The sequence below is a fragment of the Protomyctophum parallelum genome (genome assembly GCF_964188405.1).
Source record: "Protomyctophum parallelum genome assembly, chromosome: 1".
Taxonomy (NCBI): domain Eukaryota; kingdom Metazoa; phylum Chordata; class Actinopteri; order Myctophiformes; family Myctophidae; genus Protomyctophum; species Protomyctophum parallelum.
The window spans coordinates 21189447-21207758 of record NC_139697.1 but is presented as its reverse complement, the minus strand read 5'-3'; the positions used below and the strand labels follow the sequence as shown (position 1 = coordinate 21207758).

The 18312-nt window shown below is 44.7% G+C and overlaps 1 protein-coding gene across 2 annotated transcripts in view; it reads left to right on the top strand.

Annotated features, from left to right (window-relative positions):
• Window positions 1-18312, top strand: part of ppp1r9a (protein phosphatase 1, regulatory subunit 9A) — a 90078-nt gene that overhangs the window by 22887 nt on the left and 48879 nt on the right. For both annotated transcript variants that reach the window (XM_083787136.1, XM_083787135.1), the window contains exons 3-5: window positions 9238-9370; window positions 11688-11808; window positions 17236-17340. In XM_083787136.1, the coding sequence (XP_083643262.1) occupies window positions 9238-9370; window positions 11688-11808; window positions 17236-17340 (359 nt within the window). The remainder of the gene's footprint in view (window positions 1-9237; window positions 9371-11687; window positions 11809-17235; window positions 17341-18312) is intronic.

The following is an 18312-nucleotide window of genomic DNA, read 5'->3' as shown; positions in this document are numbered from 1 at the left end:
ACAGCAGTGGGACAGATACTGTAGTTGGAGATGCGCTGTGGTCCAACAGCAGTGGGACAGATACTGTAGTTGGAGATGCGCTGTGGTCCAACAGCAGTGGGACAGATACTGTAGTTGGAGATGCGCTGTGGTCCAACAGCAGTGGGACAGATACTGTAGTTGGAGATGCGCTGTGGTCCAACAGCAGTGGGACAGTCCCCAGTGTCAACGGAGAGGATTAGGTCACTGACTCACTGTGGACCTTCAGAAGAGCGGATTCTGTGCTGTGGTGGGTTTTAAAGCCTGACTGAAAAAACTTCCATGATATTGTTTTGATGAAGATATGCCATTGCCATTAACTGAGTGAGAATTGCTTTTTCGAGTATTTTGGACATGAATGGTCATTTGGAAATGGGTCTGGAATATTGGCCAGGGAGGGGTGTGATTTGGGTTTTGTCAGGAGTGGTTGAACTATTGCGTGCTTAAAGAAAACCGGGACTGTGCCATGGTGACCAGGGAGCTATTAATTATTGCGAGGATACCGGGACCAGCGGTCTCAGCGAGCTCTTTCAGGAGGGCAGAGGGGACAACGTCTATAGTCGGCAGGTGGCAGCCGGTTTCATGGTGGAAATTATCTTGATGATGGTGGGGAGTGTGATGGGAAGGAAGCTGTGTAATGTGGAGGTATACCGATGGGGCCAATAGGTCAGATGTGGGTGGGGGTATATTCTGTCTAACGTTATTGACTTTGGAGATGAAAAATTGAAGAAACTCATTGCATTTTGCAGTGGAGAGGTCCATGTTAGTAAGAGTACTTAGTTACTTTCCACCCTCTGCCTGTTTCTCTCTCTCGCTATCTTTCTCTCTGTCTCTCTCTCTGTCTGTCTCTCTATCTCTCCCACCCTCTGCCTGTTTCTCTCTCTCCCCCTCTCTCTTGTTCTCTCTCTCTCTCTCCCCCCTCTCTCTCTCGTTCTCTCCCTCTGTCTATCTCTCCCACCCTCTGCCTGTTTCTCTGTCTCCACCTCTCTCCCTCTCTTGTTCTCTCTCTCTGTCCATCTCTCCAACCCTCTGCCTGTTTCTCTGCATGTCTCCCTCTCTCTCTGTCCCTCCCTCCATCCCTCTCTGTCTCTGTCTCTCTCTCTACACCCTGCCCCTGGCTGTGAGCTAATGTACAGATGTACAGAGTACTGAACGACCGCTGAGAGGAGACTGACTTTAAGTGGTGGTGTGTCCGCCAATATTATAACATCCAGGACAGGGCGAGAGCTTGGGGATGAGCAAATCCGGGGTTGGCACACTCACTCGTCAGCACTGTCACTGTGTGTGTGAGGGTGAATGCAAGGGTAATGTCCTGTACTTTGCACGCTCATGTGTGTGAGGGTGTGTGGGCGGGTGTGTGTGCGATATGTGTACTGCTGCATTTATGACAATACAGCAGTACAGATAACCAAATGAGATGGGGAAGATGAGGAAAAAAAGATGAGTTCAGTTGGTGGCCCTCACTTTTGCAAGTGGGCTGTTTTAGGCTTAAAGGGACACTTTACCCTTTTTGCAAAATAATAGATGTTAACGACGTTTAGAAGATTTAGAACACTTTCCTGGGGGTCTTCTTGTGTGTAATATGTGGTTTTAGATATTTTAGATTTTTAGCAGTGAGCCCAGTGTCTCTGATGTCATGGACACTGGGATCACTTACTTCCTGGACTACATGTTGTCTCAGTAAGACAGCCCTCCCCCTATCCACAAGGAGGAGCAGTGCACCAAATCATTATGGGAATTGTAGTCCGGGAAGTAAGTGAGCCCAGTGTCGATGACATCAGAGACACTGGGCTCACTGCTAGAATCTAAAATATCTAAAACCACATAATATTACACACATAAAGACCCGCAGGAAAGTGTTCTAAATCTTCTAAACGTCATTAACATGTTATTTTTTTGCAAAAAAAAGTGCCCCTTTAACACATTGAGTACGCCGACTGCCTTCAAAATATAGGCTATAGAATACCGGAGGTGTCTGATCGCTTTTACTTTGAAAGCCATGAACCGGAAACACTTTCCTAAAAAAGTTGACTTTACAAAGTGACCTCAACATCCCCGATCATCTTAATATATTGTTTTACGCTCCAAAAAGCGTTCATATTTTGCGGGAGAGACGGATGAGGAGCAGAAAATAAGCGCCAGCATATCGCTCTATTCATCACCACGGAGAGCGCCCTGGATTAGGAGCTACGAGTCATTCTTTCCGTCTCGCTAACATGGGAGTCAATAATAAGCTAATAGTTGCACTGAGCGTTAGCATACGGCAAGCGAAAAGCGAAATGCCAAAAAAATAAATAGGAAAAATTCTGAATATTAATATCTCGCCCGCATCGCTGGGATGTCGCTAGGACGTCCTCAGACGTCCTTAGAACTCTACGTTCGGTATCCTATGACGTTCTCAGGCGTCCTACGTGCTGTAAGTGTTAAAGGTTTCATTGACATTCGTTTCCATTTCAGTTTGTCTTTTAGGTTTTATGACCTCAATTACGCCCCAAACCAACAACCTGAACATGGAACATTCAATGGATTTTCTGTGGTCTGGGATTTTCTGTTTCTCTGTTCACACTCTCAATTCAAAGGGCCTTTATTGACATGAGAAAACATTGTTTACATTGTCAAAGCAAAAGTGGAACAATACAATACAAAAATTGTAGGCCTATATGTATGTGAAATTAAAAGGGAATAAAAAATAATGTGTACAGAGCTTTGTTACATTGCCACTGAGAGAAATGTATCTTATAATACTCTCTCACTTGCAGTCTTGCATGCACGCACGCACGCACGCACGCACGCACGCACGCACGCACGCACGCTCGCTCTCTGTTTCCGACTCCTGACTTGACATTAAGTCTAAGTCTGGTTAGTCATCATGTAGTATCTTTGGGGAATGGTGTTAGTCATGTTGCGGTGGTGGTTAAGGTTAGACGTTATTATGCAACGAGCATACAGTCAATGGAAATCAGTCGCACTTCCTCAGAAGTACAATAGAGCAGCACTGGGAGAGGTGTGCATGCGTGCGTGTGTGCATGTGTGTGCCTGCCTTAATAATGCAGGGCTGTTGATCACACTAAATGATGGATGACGGGGAGGTCACGGATAGAAGTGAAACACAACGAGAGGAGAGCGCTCCCCCGGTTTAGCGTCACATGCTATAGCTTCGGTGTATCCACACGCTGGCGTGAACAGCATCACCTAATGCGCCTTAACAGAGCACCAATCTACAATCCACCCTTTGGCTCCGATCTGCACAACCTTTGATCAGTCAAACGCCATCAGGCCACATCAAAGTGTCCTTGGTCCTTATTTTTCTAGCGTGCTATTTGGGATATGTAAAGAACAAATTCATCCACTTTAACCCATTTTGACCTGAGGACGATTCTACAAAATGCCTTCTAAATTCCTGACTGTTTTCTGAAAAAAAAAACCCATGTTTCTGTGTCAGTCGTTTTCAATGTCAAAGACCCCCAAAACTAGATGTATTTGGCCGTCGACCCCCATCTGGAAATATGTTGTTCCAGAGACCCCTCAGAAGCAAAGATTTGAGTTAAAAACTCGCTCTGAAAGAACATATATTCAATGATTTCAGGCACATTTTCATGACTTTTCAAAAATAGCAGACCTGCAAGCTCATAGCGCGCCACTCGGTGGCGCGCTATGAGCTTGTAGATCTGCTATTTTTCAATAGCTGAAGCATAGCATAATGCTTAAAACACCCAACAGGGGGTTCTCGCCCAAAATGGGTTAACCCACTTATGCTTTATTAGATGAGACGGAGGAGATTAGATTGCATCGCAGGACCTGAGCCAGCCGGGGCTTCATTCATGTAGTCGGGGTTACTCAATCGACAGAGCCGCCGCCACCAATGCAGAGGGCTGAGACTGGACTCTCTTTCAGTGCACCAAACAGAACTCAAATATTGATCAAGTTATTGACAAACGAGAAGCAACTTCCCTCATTGTTCAGATGTATACTATCTAGCCTTCCGGGCACTCTGCCCTCTTTCAGTCTCTGCACACACACGGCTAATAGATTTTGTGAGCCTGCTGCTGTGTTGGGGCGGGGCGCTACGCTGTCTAACCTAGATCCAGCCTTATATACTGGACACACAAGACCCAGATCATGTTTTTTTTTATACACACGCGGTTCACGTTCACACACGGCCAGATCGCTTCTAGAGAGCAGTGGTTTTCAGCCAGTGGGTTTTCAACCCTTTTCATATCGAGGCCCAGTGGCGTGCACAGATAGACACTAGGGGGTGCTATAGAGCACCACCTGCCCTTGCCCTCTGGACAGCAATGTGCCCTTTTTGAAGAAAAAAGAATAACATTTTATTTTCCTTTTTTTTGTACAGTGGACCATGGTGACATTGATCAATTCTTGATTAAAAAAAAAAGCTTCTAATATATTATTTATGCCCCAACATCTATAAATGTAACACTATTAAGGCAACCGGCCGGTTCCACGCACTGCACAAGGTGCCCTTTTTTCACTTGAGCACCTGCCCCTCTAAATGTCTGTGCACGCCACTGTCAAGGCCCATTATTTATTCTGTATTTGAGCCATGATGTGACCACCATTTGACGACATTTAGCCTCTCAGACCCAAAGCTTACGATATTAGATACATAGATAGATAGATAGATAGATAGATACTTTATTTGTCCTTTCGGAAATGTGCAGTCATCAGGATATACAGTATCATCAGGATATACATAAAACATATGCAAACAAACAGATCACACAGAACATAGACAATAATTGTGTTGTCGTTGGATAATATTTTGTCCACAAATTCCATGCTGTATTGATGTTGGTATACCATTAGGAGAGATAACAGGCAAACGTTGATCAAAAAGAACAATTCTATATCTATCGAAGTCTCTGTCTGTACGTACGACGTGGTAACTCCCATTTCTCTACCATGTCGGGACCTGGGGGTGGCTCGCCGGAACCGGGCCGGCACCCTGACCGCGTTCTTGTGGGTCTGGAACTTCCGGGGACCCCCACACAAATTTAACTTTTGAGAGTGTAACAGGTATGGTTTCATTTTACGCTCTCAAGAGTATACTGTGTATACTATGGTCCATTTGGTTACCAACTCTCCATCATTTAGCTGGGGACCACCTGGAACCCCCTCAAGGACCAGTGGTGGTCCCCACTAGACCACTGGCTGAAAACCACTGGTCTGTATTGTATTGTTATTTTTGAGTGGTGCAACCACTCCTACAACCAGCAAAGTCCGTGCCTATGTGGCTACCTATGTGGCCATGAGCACGAGTATATGACTTATTTGTACCAGTAGGGGGCGCCAGAAACGGAGAGAGGGATAGTGCTGCTCTGTTGCCTGCTAATGAGAGAGAGGTGGGGGGGGGTTGCACCACTCAGTTCACACAGGTGTGATTTTTTTACTTTGCTGTTCATTTTGCTAATGTGTCACAGGTGCCGCACAAAAAGTGCTGTTCGTCTTGTTATTGGCGTGTGTGGGCGTTGTGTGAATGATATCGGTGTGTGAACGTGTGACTCTCTTGTCAATCAGAGCCTATACGGTTAACACGAGACGCGATGTGTGAATGCTGCCGTTTGGCAAATGTCACTTGTTCGTTCCTGACTCGGATATATACGATGGTTAATACATAGCAGCAGCTGCAGTCAGTCAGGCGGAAGCCGGAAGGGGTTGCAGGTGTTTGTGTCCATCCATGTTTGCGAGAGCCAGGGATAACACTTTGAGTGTCTGTGAGGTCATTCTTCTGAGTGTCTGTGAGATCATTCTTCTGACCCAGTGTCTGTGAGGTCATTCTTCTGACCCAGTGTCTGTGAGGTCATTCTTCTGAGTGTCTGTGAGGTCATTCTTCTGAGTGTCTGTGAGATCATTCTTCTGAGTGTCTGTGAGATCATTCTTCTGACCCGTTTAGAGATTTTGAAGAAGGTTCCATGACTTTTCCTATAAATATTCGATTCAAATCATCTCCGTTTTTTTTCCATCTGAAACAATTTCTAAATTATGAATTTAGGCACTTATACCATCTCTGCCTATTTGCTTTCCCTGTAACCCTTCCTGGACTTCACGCCTCCATTGTTCGCTGCCGAGATTGTTTTATTACCTTTGCAGCATACGCCGAAGTATTTACGCTTTTGATCCGTGAAAACCGCTAGTAAACACTACCAGCATTGGTTATTGAGCCGACAGAAAAGCCACTTCCTTGATCCGGGTCACAGTCAGACAAAGAGCAAAGCGAGCCAAGATTGTCTATATACCCCCTCGTTCACTTGCATTGGGCTCAATTTCCCAGAAGCCCTAGCAGCCCAGAGCACGGGTTGTTGTCCGGTTTCGTCGTCATAACGTGACGGCCTCGTCACCAGGTCCGCGACAAAGTCGGAGTTTCTTTTTAATTTACGTTTGTTTTGACACAGTTTGTTTTACATCACCTAATCATAATAGCAACATGAGTTAGACTTTAAAATAATAGCGCCCCTCACTTCACACGGGTGTGATTTTTTTCCTCTCCATCGGAGCCAGAGTGTTACTAGGCGCTAGCAGAATGGAGTTGTGAAAACCGTAATCGATATGTGTTAAAAGAAAAGTGAACGTCGACGTACACACATGGGTCATAATTTTTCTGCAGAGGTCTGCAGTACCGATTGACAAGAGCGTGCACTTTTGAACCAGCTCATGCACACACACACACACACCCGCCCAGCCCTCTCTCTCTCTCTCTCTCTCTCTCTCTCTCTCTCTCTCTCTCTCTCTCTCTCTCTCTGTCTCTCTCTCTCTCTCTCTCTCTCTCTCTCTCTCTCTCTCTCTCTCTTACCACTCCAGTGCAGTGAGTGTGAGTGTGTGGTGGGCGGCCTGAGCACTGAGGCTGTGATGAGATTGGAAGTGACGGCAGACTGTTGTTGTGGAAGAGAGGCTCCCGCGAGAAGAAATGGCCAGTGCAGTCACATCAGACAAGGCTTTAACCACTTAAAGCCCTATACTGGCTATACTTAAATATCACCAATACCCGTAGTAGGCCCCATTTAGACACGTCAAGTCAAATCCCATTCAAATCTAGTTTTTTTTTCTTCTCAAATCCGGTCTTTTGGCCCGACCTTTCACACTGCCGTTTTGCAAGTGTTACCAGGACCCCATCTGTGTGTTCAAGACTGGCAGCGAAATCCAGTCTGAATCAGATCTGTGCCACATCCAGATTGGAATCTGATTTGTCTAAACGCAAACAAGTCACGTACAAGTCACATGGAATCTGATTTAGATCAGGTTGTTGCATTTCAGACATTTGAGACAGATCTCTTGGAATCAGATTTGAAACCACCTCTGAATGTGGCTCAAGTCACATTGGAAAAAAATCCGATTCCATGTGACTTGTATGTGACCTGTCTGCATTTAGACTTATTTAAACAAATTGGATAAATGTTTTGGTCAGTCGTTCTTCGATTTTTCAAAAATAGCAGACCTACAAGTTCGTAGCACGCCACTCTTTGGCGCGCTATGAGCTTGTAGATCTGCTATTTTTCGGACGTGCCGCAGGTTCGACTCCCGAGCCTGACGGCCTTTGCCGCATGTCACTCGCCATCTCTCTCCCCCTTTCCTGTCTTGTCTACTGTCACTATCAATAAAGGCATAAAAAGCCCCAAAACAAATCTTAAAAAAAAAACAAAAAAAAACGGTTATTGTTGAAGAAGAATGCTATAGATTGCATAGGTTCATTGTTGAACTGGTCTTCAGGTTTATTCGAGGCACTGCTTTGCTCTCCCTGCACTCTTATTTACACGACTGTTTATTTACCTTGTTGTTTATCCATCTATAAGCTCATGCTTACTCTGCTTCTTCTGACTTTGCACTTAGAGTAACACTTGTACGGCAAGTTGCTCTGGATAAGAGGGAAAGTTGCTCTGGATAAGAGGGAAAGTGAAGTGTAATTCAGCAACTCAAACATCCACATGGAACCACAGAAAACTCCTGTCTGTTTGTTGGCGTAACTCCTTGTGCCCAGGCACGTGCACGTATAGACATCAAAGGGGGCTTCAGCCCCTGCCCTTTTACCAGTCTGTAAAACACACTGCCCTCTCCAGACGGTAACAACTCACCCCCGTTTCTGTTTTCCTCCCAGAATCTTCCCCAGTGAGGGGTGGGAGAGGCTGGACAGCAGACGGCTGGACTTTGAATTTCTCTAACTATAAACTTTCATGACAGCAGAACAGCCTAAGTACAAATATAATTTATGAAAAGCTACTACAGTGAAGTCTGTTCACAGAAGTTGTTGTAGGATATGTGGGGATTATCTGACGAGGTAGGCCTACCATTTGAGTGGGCAAAACCTTACATATACTAAATAATACTAAATTGTTTATAGGGTCAATATAAGTAAAATAATATAGCCTTTCCACAGGAGTATCTTTTTATATTTTTCCAAAAAGAATACAAACAGCCAATAGCATATTACAAAGTTATCCCCATCACTGGTGAAAATTCCGGGAGGAAAAACGGGCAAGCACTGGGGTGAGTTGTCCAGACCATGAATGCAGCATTTGCTACGGTGAAAGACATGAAAATACCACTCCTCTCCTTTCCATGCCATACCCAAGAATTGCTTTTCTGAGGGGCGCTAGCCCATCCTATATACAGCTTTTGTCCCCACAAAATGTCTGCAACACAAACATTAAATGCCGTTGACAATGAAGGGAAAATGTACGTCATCTTGTTCCCAACACGTCTCATATTTGCCATTGACAATGAAAGGAGAAATTAGGTAAAATGTCCACCAATTATGACGTGGCAACAGGCAACAGGCATATTGATTGGCCAGTATATGAGATGATGCATGATTATGTACGATGATACGTAAGAGTGCCCCTCAGTCACTTCACATGGGTGTGATTAAAAAAAAAAAAAAACTCTACTTGATCTTGAACGCAGCATTTTGCATTGAAATAATTTCTTTAGGATTCCATGTCATCACCGCATCTCCAGTATGGCCAACGAGTGCGGGCCACGCCAGGGAAAAATAGCTTATAGTTTCTTCCAAAAAATAGCAGATCTACAGGCTCACAATGCGTCGTTCTGTGACCTGTCGAGAGCTTGTTGATCCGCTATTTTAGTCCCAACGAGTGCCCTTTTTATGGAATTTCAGCCCCTGCTGCCTCCTCTGTATCACTCTCTGCACCTCACTGATTGTGCCCCCCCCCCCCCCCCCCCGCCCCCCGCCCCCATTCCCGCCCCCAGGTGTTCCACACGTACTCCAACGAGGACTACGACCGACGCAACGAGGAAGTGGACCCTGTGGCGTCGTCGGCTGAGTACGAGCTGGAGAAACGGGTGGAGAAGCTGGAGCTCTTCCCTGTGGAGCTGGAGAAAGGTGAGATGCAGTGAGACTCTTCCCTGTGGAAGCTGGAGAAAAGTGAGATGCAGTGAGACTCTTCACTGTGGAAGCTGGAGAAAGGTGAGATGCAGTGAGACTCTTCACTGTGGAGTTGGAGAAAGGTGAGATGCAGTGAGACTCTTCCCTGTGGAGCTGGAGAAAGGTGAGATGCAGTGAGACTCTTCCCTGTGGAAGCTGGAGAAAGGTGAGATGCAGTGAGACTCTTCACTGTGGAGCTGGAGAAAGGTGAGATGCAGTGAGACTCTTCACTGTGGAGCTGGAGAAAGGTGAGATGCAGTGAGACTCTTCCCTGTGGAAGCTGGAGAAAGGTGAGATGCAGTGAGACTCTTCACTGTGGAGCTGGAGAAAGGTGAGATGCAGTGAGACTCTTCCCTGTGGAGCTGGAGAAAGGTGAGATGCAGTGAGACTCTTCCCTGTGGAAGCTGGAGAAAGGTGAGATGCAGTGAGACTCTTCACTGTGGAAGCTGGAGAAAAGTGAGATGCAGTGAGACTCTTCACTGTGGAGTTGGAGAAAGGTGAGATGCAGTGAGACTCTTCCCTGTGGAGCTGGAGAAAGGTGAGATGCAGTGAGACTCTTCCCTGTGGAAGCTGGAGAAAGGTGAGATGCAGTGAGACTCTTCACTGTGGAAGCTGGAGAAAGGTGAGATGCAGTGAGACTCTTCCCTCTGGAAGCTGGAGAAAGGTGAGATGCAGTGAGACTCTTCCCTGTGGAAGCTGGAGAAAGGTGAGATGCAGTTAGATTGGGTTTGGTTTGATAATTCCTTTTGTTTTGACTATACTGTACTGTTCTGCGTGCGTTTGTGCGTGCGTGCGTGTGACTGTGACACAATGGCTGCAAAAAAACTCAGCTTCCCAGCATGCACCTGTGCACAGTGTGAAGCTCAACAGCACCACTTTGTCACCTGTTGGTACTACAGACAGAAATAGGGACCCTAAACATAGGGACACACTTTGCTGTGCATTGGAGTGGCTGCACCACTCAAAAAATTGTTGTTAGGCTTTTAGGCTAAGCTGTTTTTTTTACTTCTTTTTTTTCTCCAAAACTTTATTATTATTTTTTTACAATAGAAACGGTGGCACCTGGTCTGTAATGTATTGGCATGGATTGTGTTTTAATAGAATTTATAGATTTAATAGAATCATTCTATTCTAACGGAGTGTTTGCTCTGCTGTCCTCTTTCTCTGTGGACTCCAAGGAATTGAAAATGGAAGGAAATGAAACCTCCTTCCCTTATTCTGTGTGTTTGCCCGAGGGTTATTCGACTCAGGGATTCAGTATTTTCCACGCACCTGAAATAGAACGACGACTACAGTAGCATACAATTTCGGATTCCTCCACATCCACTCTGGTGTTGTTATATAATACGGTACAGACCGGCTTGTGAATCATTAATACAGGATATGGTACAGAGAGAAGCGGTTGGATTTCCTCAGTGAGGGGAGTTTCCCCCAGAGTAATCTAGTAAGAGAGTGGCCACACGCTTTGATCTCACCGCAACGTGGGTGCCTATGGGCTATAGTTCCAAACATTGGAACTATCCCATTGAGATAGAATGAGACACTTCCGCATTCCATTGTCACAATGGGAGTCGACGCTAGTGTCGCCACTCTCTTACTAGATTACTCTGGTTTCCCCTACGCTGCACGTTTCCCCTTTCCTGCGAAGCCCCCTGCGAAGCTGTGTGTTCAGGAAATCACCCTCTGCCCCCCTCTCCATTTATAAATCAAAGATTCTGGTCTGGTATCCATTTGTCTGAGCATATTCATCCATCCATCCATCTGTCCATCCATTCTTGCTGCGTTCCGTCCAAATATACATTGTTACTTTTGACCTGAAAAAAAGTATGTTCCACTAAATCCATAAAGGAAAACTTTTAATACATGATGTAGGAGGGTATTGGGACCAATACAAAAATCACATTACTATTGCAATTTCTTTTGGGTCACACCCCCTTTTAGCTTAGATTGACTGGCCCATGATGCACACAGAGTGGTGTACCCGCACTCACACACATCCAGTTAGTTGCCAGTATTAATTTAACCACGGTAACTTTGGCATCCCTATGTTTGGGAAAAATCGTCCGAAATGTTCACATTTTCATGATCCTTTCCTCTCCGGAATGGGCATAGCTGTGGATCGTTTTCACCCCTCTGTTGGCTTTATATGTCCGTGAGCAGCTAATCTCTGGCACCACTGGACTGATTGCCCATGAAACGTTGCACGCGCGCACGCACAAAAATAGACCTAATTCTTTCCGATTTGTCCTTTTTTGTCCGATTTGTGTGTTTGCAGACGAAGACGGCCTGGGCATCAGTATCATCGGGATGGGCGTCGGGGCCGACGCTGGCCTCGAGAAGCTGGGCATCTTCGTCAAGACCGTGATCGAGGGCGGAGCCGCAGAGAGGGACGACAGGTGAGGAGAGCAGTGTTGAGTTTCACAGCACATTTTGGTTTTGGTTTTAGTCGTAGTCTCTTTGAATAGTTTTCATTTAGTCTTTGTCACCTTTTATTTTGGTCACCTGGATTGTTTTAGTGTCGGTCTAGTTTTTTTTTCCCGACTAAATATCGTAAGATTTTAGTCGACTGAAGCGTTATTCACACTCGCCACCGCTCAGCGTTATTTCACCTCCGGTGGTCACCTCACCACCGAAAATCCAGACTATGAATGAGCCCTTGAATCTACAGTTGATTTAGTCGACTAAAATGTGTTTTGATGGGCCTGGTGATGCCGTCGTAATGACAGATTTTACACAGATTTTTTTTGGACAAAATCTACAAGCGCAACGTGTTGTGAGCAACGAGTGGCGCGCTACGAGCTTGTAGGTCTGCTATTTTTGAAAAATCGAAGAACGACTGACACAGAAAAACAAAACTGTCAGGATGTAGAAGACATTTTTAGAATCTGATCTCAGGTCAAAAGCATGAGTTCAGAATGGGATCGAGAGGGAGCGGTATACATCCTCAAACATAAAAGAGAGACACTGGCTACGTTTACATGAGCAGTTAAATCCCCTTTTCATTCCGAATAGAAGTTCAATCCTATTAAACGTTGTTATGTAAACACCTACAAAAACTTACATCCGAATGAAAACGCTCGATGCGATCTAAAAACCATTCCGATGTCACTGGCCGGATTACTCCGATGTTCAATGCGATTGAAAGAAAATTGGACTCATGTATACACTGCTTCGGATGTAAATTCATTCTGGTCTTTCTGAGCATGCTCATTTCCATTGCGCTCCAACTCCAAGGCGCTCATAAGCCTCATATCCAAGGCGCGCCGAGGAGTTTGCACATAGAGCGCGTTATTTCGTGCATTTTGTGTGTGTGTGTGTGTGTGTGTTCGGTCTCTCTCTCACACTCTCTCTCTCTCAAAAATAACGAGCGACCCGATACAATAATAATCAGTGTGTTGCGTGCCCTGGCCGTGCTGTAGATAATAAAGTAGGCTACACATAAAAACGAGATGATCACCTTCCCAGCGGAGAAGGGGAGCCGCAGCAGGTGGGGAAAAAAAGACGGTAAACATAATATGTCCGTCCCTATCCAAGCAGCAGCCTCAAAACTACTGCGGAATGAAATTATGGGATTTCAAAGTGTCGTCTTTCGTCTGAAAGTCACAATGAATGAACTGCCTATATTTTATGTGTCCAACAGATGGCGTAGTTTCACGTGAATTAACATGTATCATGTCTTCTATCACTTCTCCATATAAACACTCATTCGGAATGACCATTTCCCATGTAAACTCGCGGCAAAAAACATTACATCGGATGTATTTTATTCGGAAGTATTTATTTGGAACGATCACCCTTCATGTAAACGTAGCCATTGTCAGACGCCATGCCGAATGTTTGTCCCCGTTTTGCGCCTTGTGGGTAAAAAGAGAGAGAGAGAGAGAGCAGGCTATGGATTTGCACTCCCGTGTGCCGCTGCGCTGCACATTCATGCTGGTTTGTTTATATAGTCGACCGCGAACAACACTCTGAGCACTCACGCTGGGGTCATATGGAAGTGATGACGGCTCCCTATAGCAGGCCATTTTGGGTTGGCTTCCTCCGCTCCAAACTATCTCTCTCTCTCTCTCTCTCTCTCTCTCTCTCTCTCTCTCTCTCTCTCAGGTTTCACACAGATTAAATAGGCTATATAAGTAACTCGGTGCAATTATGACACCTGTGTTGCTCTGTGTATGCATGAGGAACCATAATGTACTGGAGTCGTTTCCTATGGGAATGTTTCAGTCACAATAATGGTGTGTGGAGATCGGTATTGTCGTGTATTGAGTACCAGTAGACCTCACGAAGAATTTCCTGTTTTCTATAACATTTAAGAGAAAACTATTTCCCCCCGCAAGTATAGGCGTACAGTACAACACACTCTCTCGTACACACACCACAATGGCACAAAACCAGACCACAATGCAACAAAACAACACAACATACTGTAACCAGTTAGGGCCCAGGTAGGGCCCGGGCCTTAATTTCCCTCCCCCCCCCCCCCCCCCGCCACCTCTCTCCCTCTCTCCCTCTCTCTCTCTCTCTCTACATCAGTCAGAGTGTCAGCAGCAGATTAAGATACAGCCGGAGTCATGCTCCTGTGAAGGTCACCATGTGATTGAGTTTGCAGCTGATTGGCAGCCACCCCTCTCTCTCTCTCTCTCTCTCTCTCTCTCTCCTTCCGTCCACCTGTCAGTCTGACACATCTGTGTACATTCACATGACAGCCCGTCGTGCCTGATGTTGTTTCCAACGCCACGGGCAGATTTGAAGCACACACACACTGACACACACACACGTGCTGCATGCTGGGAGCTAGCGTGTCGAGTCCAAAGCGAAGGGCGGCTGTCTGTCTGCAGATGTGCCCCGATTTGCACGCCCTGTGCATGTGTGTATGGAACAACAGTTCATGGACAGGAAGACACCTGCACTTCGCCCAGTCGCCATGGCAACGTGCCGCTGAGCAAGGCAGCATACGCAGTGCACAAGTGCTCAAAATGTTGTGGGTGTGGCTTGTGTTTACTTTAACCCATTTTGACCTGAGATCAGATTCTAAAAATGTCTTCTACATCCTGACAGTTTTCTGAAAAAGCTACGTTTCTATGTCAGTCGTTCTTCGGTTTTTCAAAAAGTAGCAGACCTACAAGCCCGTAGCGCGCCACTCGGTGGCGCGCTACGGGCTTGTAGGTCATAGACAAGCATGACAAGCATGACATAATGCTAACAGTTTCTACTTTCTCCTTGATCAGCCTTGCTTGTTACTTCAACAAGACGTGTAAGAAATACAAAGTGATTGATTGATTGATTGAACAGTTGATTGATTGAACCATTGGTTGTCTATTTATTGATTAATTGGCTCATTATGTTTAAAATCACATTGATTCAGACTTCAGAGCCTTAATTGCAATAGATTCTGCCGGCTGCCTGCTGCCAGCACTGCAGCAAGAGGGGGGAGTTGAGATTGAACTGTCCTATACACAGCATACAAAGTTTAACTCAAACATGTCACAATACATTGTGGTCTATTTTAATTATGGTCAGATTACCTGGACATTAATATTAAACATTAGCATGAATACATGAATATTATGTCCTCTGCAGAGCAGACCTAAGATGACTGGCCTGAGGCAATTTGCTACACAGTAAAATGTTACTGTTACGTTAATTATTCATCCACCAGTAAATCTGAGTGTGTACAAATGTATCCAACTTTGATTGATTGATTGAATAGTTTATTGAACATAAATGTAAAATCAGCAACAGAGTACAGTCAAACACGTCTTGTTTCCATTTAGGCCCTATGCAATCATTCAATTCATAGACATGACATGAACAATAACAACAAGATTCAATATCATCAATAACAACAAAAGGGTAAAAAGAAATACGTGGGGAAAGGAAGGGGAGCGAGGTGATCACCTGTTTAACCCATTTTGACCTGAGATCAGATTCAAAAAACGTGTTCTACATCCGGACAGTTTTCTTCGATTTTTCAAAAATAGCAGACCTACAAGCTCGTAGCTTGTAGATCTGTTATTTTTGAGTGGTGCAACCACTCCAAGGAACAGCAATGTCCGGGCATTCCACGCCTGGGTGGCCTTGTAGTAGAAGGAGAATTGACCCTATATTTGTTTTGAGGTTGGGGTTGGGTGGTACCAGATTGTTGTTCAACGCTCCCTCTAGTATTGCGGCCGTGGGGTTTAGAGGTAGTTAGTCCGGTATGCAACGGACCCGTAATGCGCAGCAGGATCTTAACAGTATATGCTCAGACTTCATGGCTCCATGTCGTTATTAGCCCTCCTAAAGGCCCTTTGAGCCTTGCTTTCTTTTGTCTGTATAGGGAAGGCAACACTGGAATAATGGAATGTTTCGCATGACGCTCAGCTCATTTGTTTGCGCATACTTTCTTGCAGTGGTTTTCCCCCCGAATCGTTCTGAAAAAGCCCGAAGCGTATAAGCGTATTCCATTTCTTGCTATAATTTTGTTATTTTGGCAGTATCATATGATCACATTTCCATTGTCACTGCAGGTTGATACAGTAGCACAGTATTGATATTGTGTATCTTATCTAAAAATGTATCTTTTTTTTTTTTTTTTTTAAGATATTTTTATGCGGCTTACACCTTTTATAGTTTTTATTTTTGAAGGGACAGACAGTAGGCTGACAGGAAACGGGAGAGAGATGGGGGGAAGACATGCAGTAAAGGCCGTGTCGGGCCCGGGTAGTCGAACCCGCGGCACACTGCGACTGGATTACCAGTCGCAGTGCAATGTCTCTTTTGTCTGGGTCCATATATGGAGCTGGCCTGTTCTGGTATCACAACACTCCATATTTGGGCATGGCTGACACAGAACTCCATATATAGGAATAAAGGAACACGGAGAGACAGATGCAGAAATCTCCATATATGGACATAGAAGGGCACTGAAGTGCATAAAGTAACAAACTCTTAACTCTTGGAGAGAATATATCAATGGAAAATTGTAAGCAGACTCCATTATTGACTGGTAGAGCAGCAATTCTGGAATAATGTTTCTAATGACATTAACAATGTCAAGAAATTACTTATTTGTTGAGGCTACAACATGAGCAATTTATTCATATTTATTATATATAAATAAATAAAATAAAATAAATACAATTCATTCATTCATTAAGAAATGGACGCCCTTCGCACGCATTGAAATGTAACATTACCAAGATGTATTTCTACAAAGAGATTGTGAATGTTTAATGTGATATGATTGTACAATATGTGGGTAGATTGCGCACTGTGACAGTATTTATAAAAAATATGTATGGTACGTTCTGTAACTCGCATATACTATTTATCATTCTCTCTGATTGACGGACCCCCCCCCCCCTTCCCCTCTTTCTTTTTTTTTCTTTCTTTTTTTTTCTTTGTCTTTCATGTCCGTTGACTGAACTACTCGATCAGAATTGTCTTTCATGTTTACATTTCTTCACTTTATTATTATTGTTAGTATTATTATTTATGATTATTATTATGTTTTTTTCAAATGTGTTACTTTTAATGTTGCTGCTGTCTCCTTGGGGAGACGATGTGAATGTTGTACTGAGAACCGAACGACGCTATGCTGCGCTTGTATATAAAATGTATTGTCTACCCCGGCAATGACAATAAAAACAATAAGTTGGGAAAAAAAAAGAAGGGACACAGACAGATGGGTGGAACGGGTACTCAGACACGGGTACAACGGGTATCGCATAGCCGGGTGGAGCATGAATCTGGAGCTTCCATCATTAATACAGACTCTGTGCTCTGCAGCCGGGCACCGAGCTTAGGAATGACGGCTGTCCTTTTGTGTGTTTGCATGTCAGGATCAAAGTCAACGACCAGATTGTGGAGGTTGACGGGACCAGTCTGGTGGGAGTCACACAGAGCTTTGCTGCCTCTGTCCTCCGAAACACAGCAGGAGTAGTCCGGTAAGGTTGCACGCACGCACGCACTCAGACGCATGGACGCACGCACGCACTCAGACGAATGGACGCACGCACGCACGCATGCACGCACGCACACACGCACGCACACACGCACGCACTCAGTGACGCATGCACGCACGCATGCAAGCACGCACGCACGCACGCACGCACGCACTCAGACACATGGATGCACGCACGCACGCACGCACACATTTTTAACCCATGTAGGCCTGACGTCGAAATTTTTAAAAAAATTCTTTTTTTTTTCTTTTTTCTGAAAAACCTCATGTTTCTATATCAGTGGTACTCAATATTTCATGTCAAGGACCCCCAAAAATATGTGAAATTGGCCGCTGACCCCCCCATCTGAAAATGTGTTGTTTCAGGGACCACCTCCCAGAAGCAATGATTTGAGTTAAAAATGTTTGCTCTGAAAGAATATATTCAAAGATTTGCGCCACATTTTCACGGTTTTTCAAAAATAGCAAACCTATAAGCTTGTAGGTTTGCTATTTTTCAATAGCTAAAGCATAACATAATGCTAACACCAAAAGGTTTTTTTTTTGTGGCTTTCGCCTTTATTTTATATCTTTCATAATTAGTTTTTGTTTTTTTTACTGTAAAATTGTACATGGCATTCATACTGTATGAGCTACAGCGTGAAAAAAAGCCGGATTAAGAAGCTGTGCCCTCTCCTGTCGCAGAGTGCCAATGAGAACTTGGCATCTCAATAACTGAAATGAGTTGAAGTTATGGTAAAGAGAGAGGCCATTCATGAATAAAGACTCCTGTGTTTTTTTTAGAAGAGCATAGTCTAGTGTTTGGCAGCCAAAAACAGCAGAGAGCCAGACAATAGACACAGAGCATGGCAGGAAGCCTTTGATTTTGGGGAAGCCAGTTCTTGGCCGCATATGACCGTGAAGACTCATTCTTTTGAGTTATCAATATACTTGTTTTCCTGTTTTAGCATAGCAA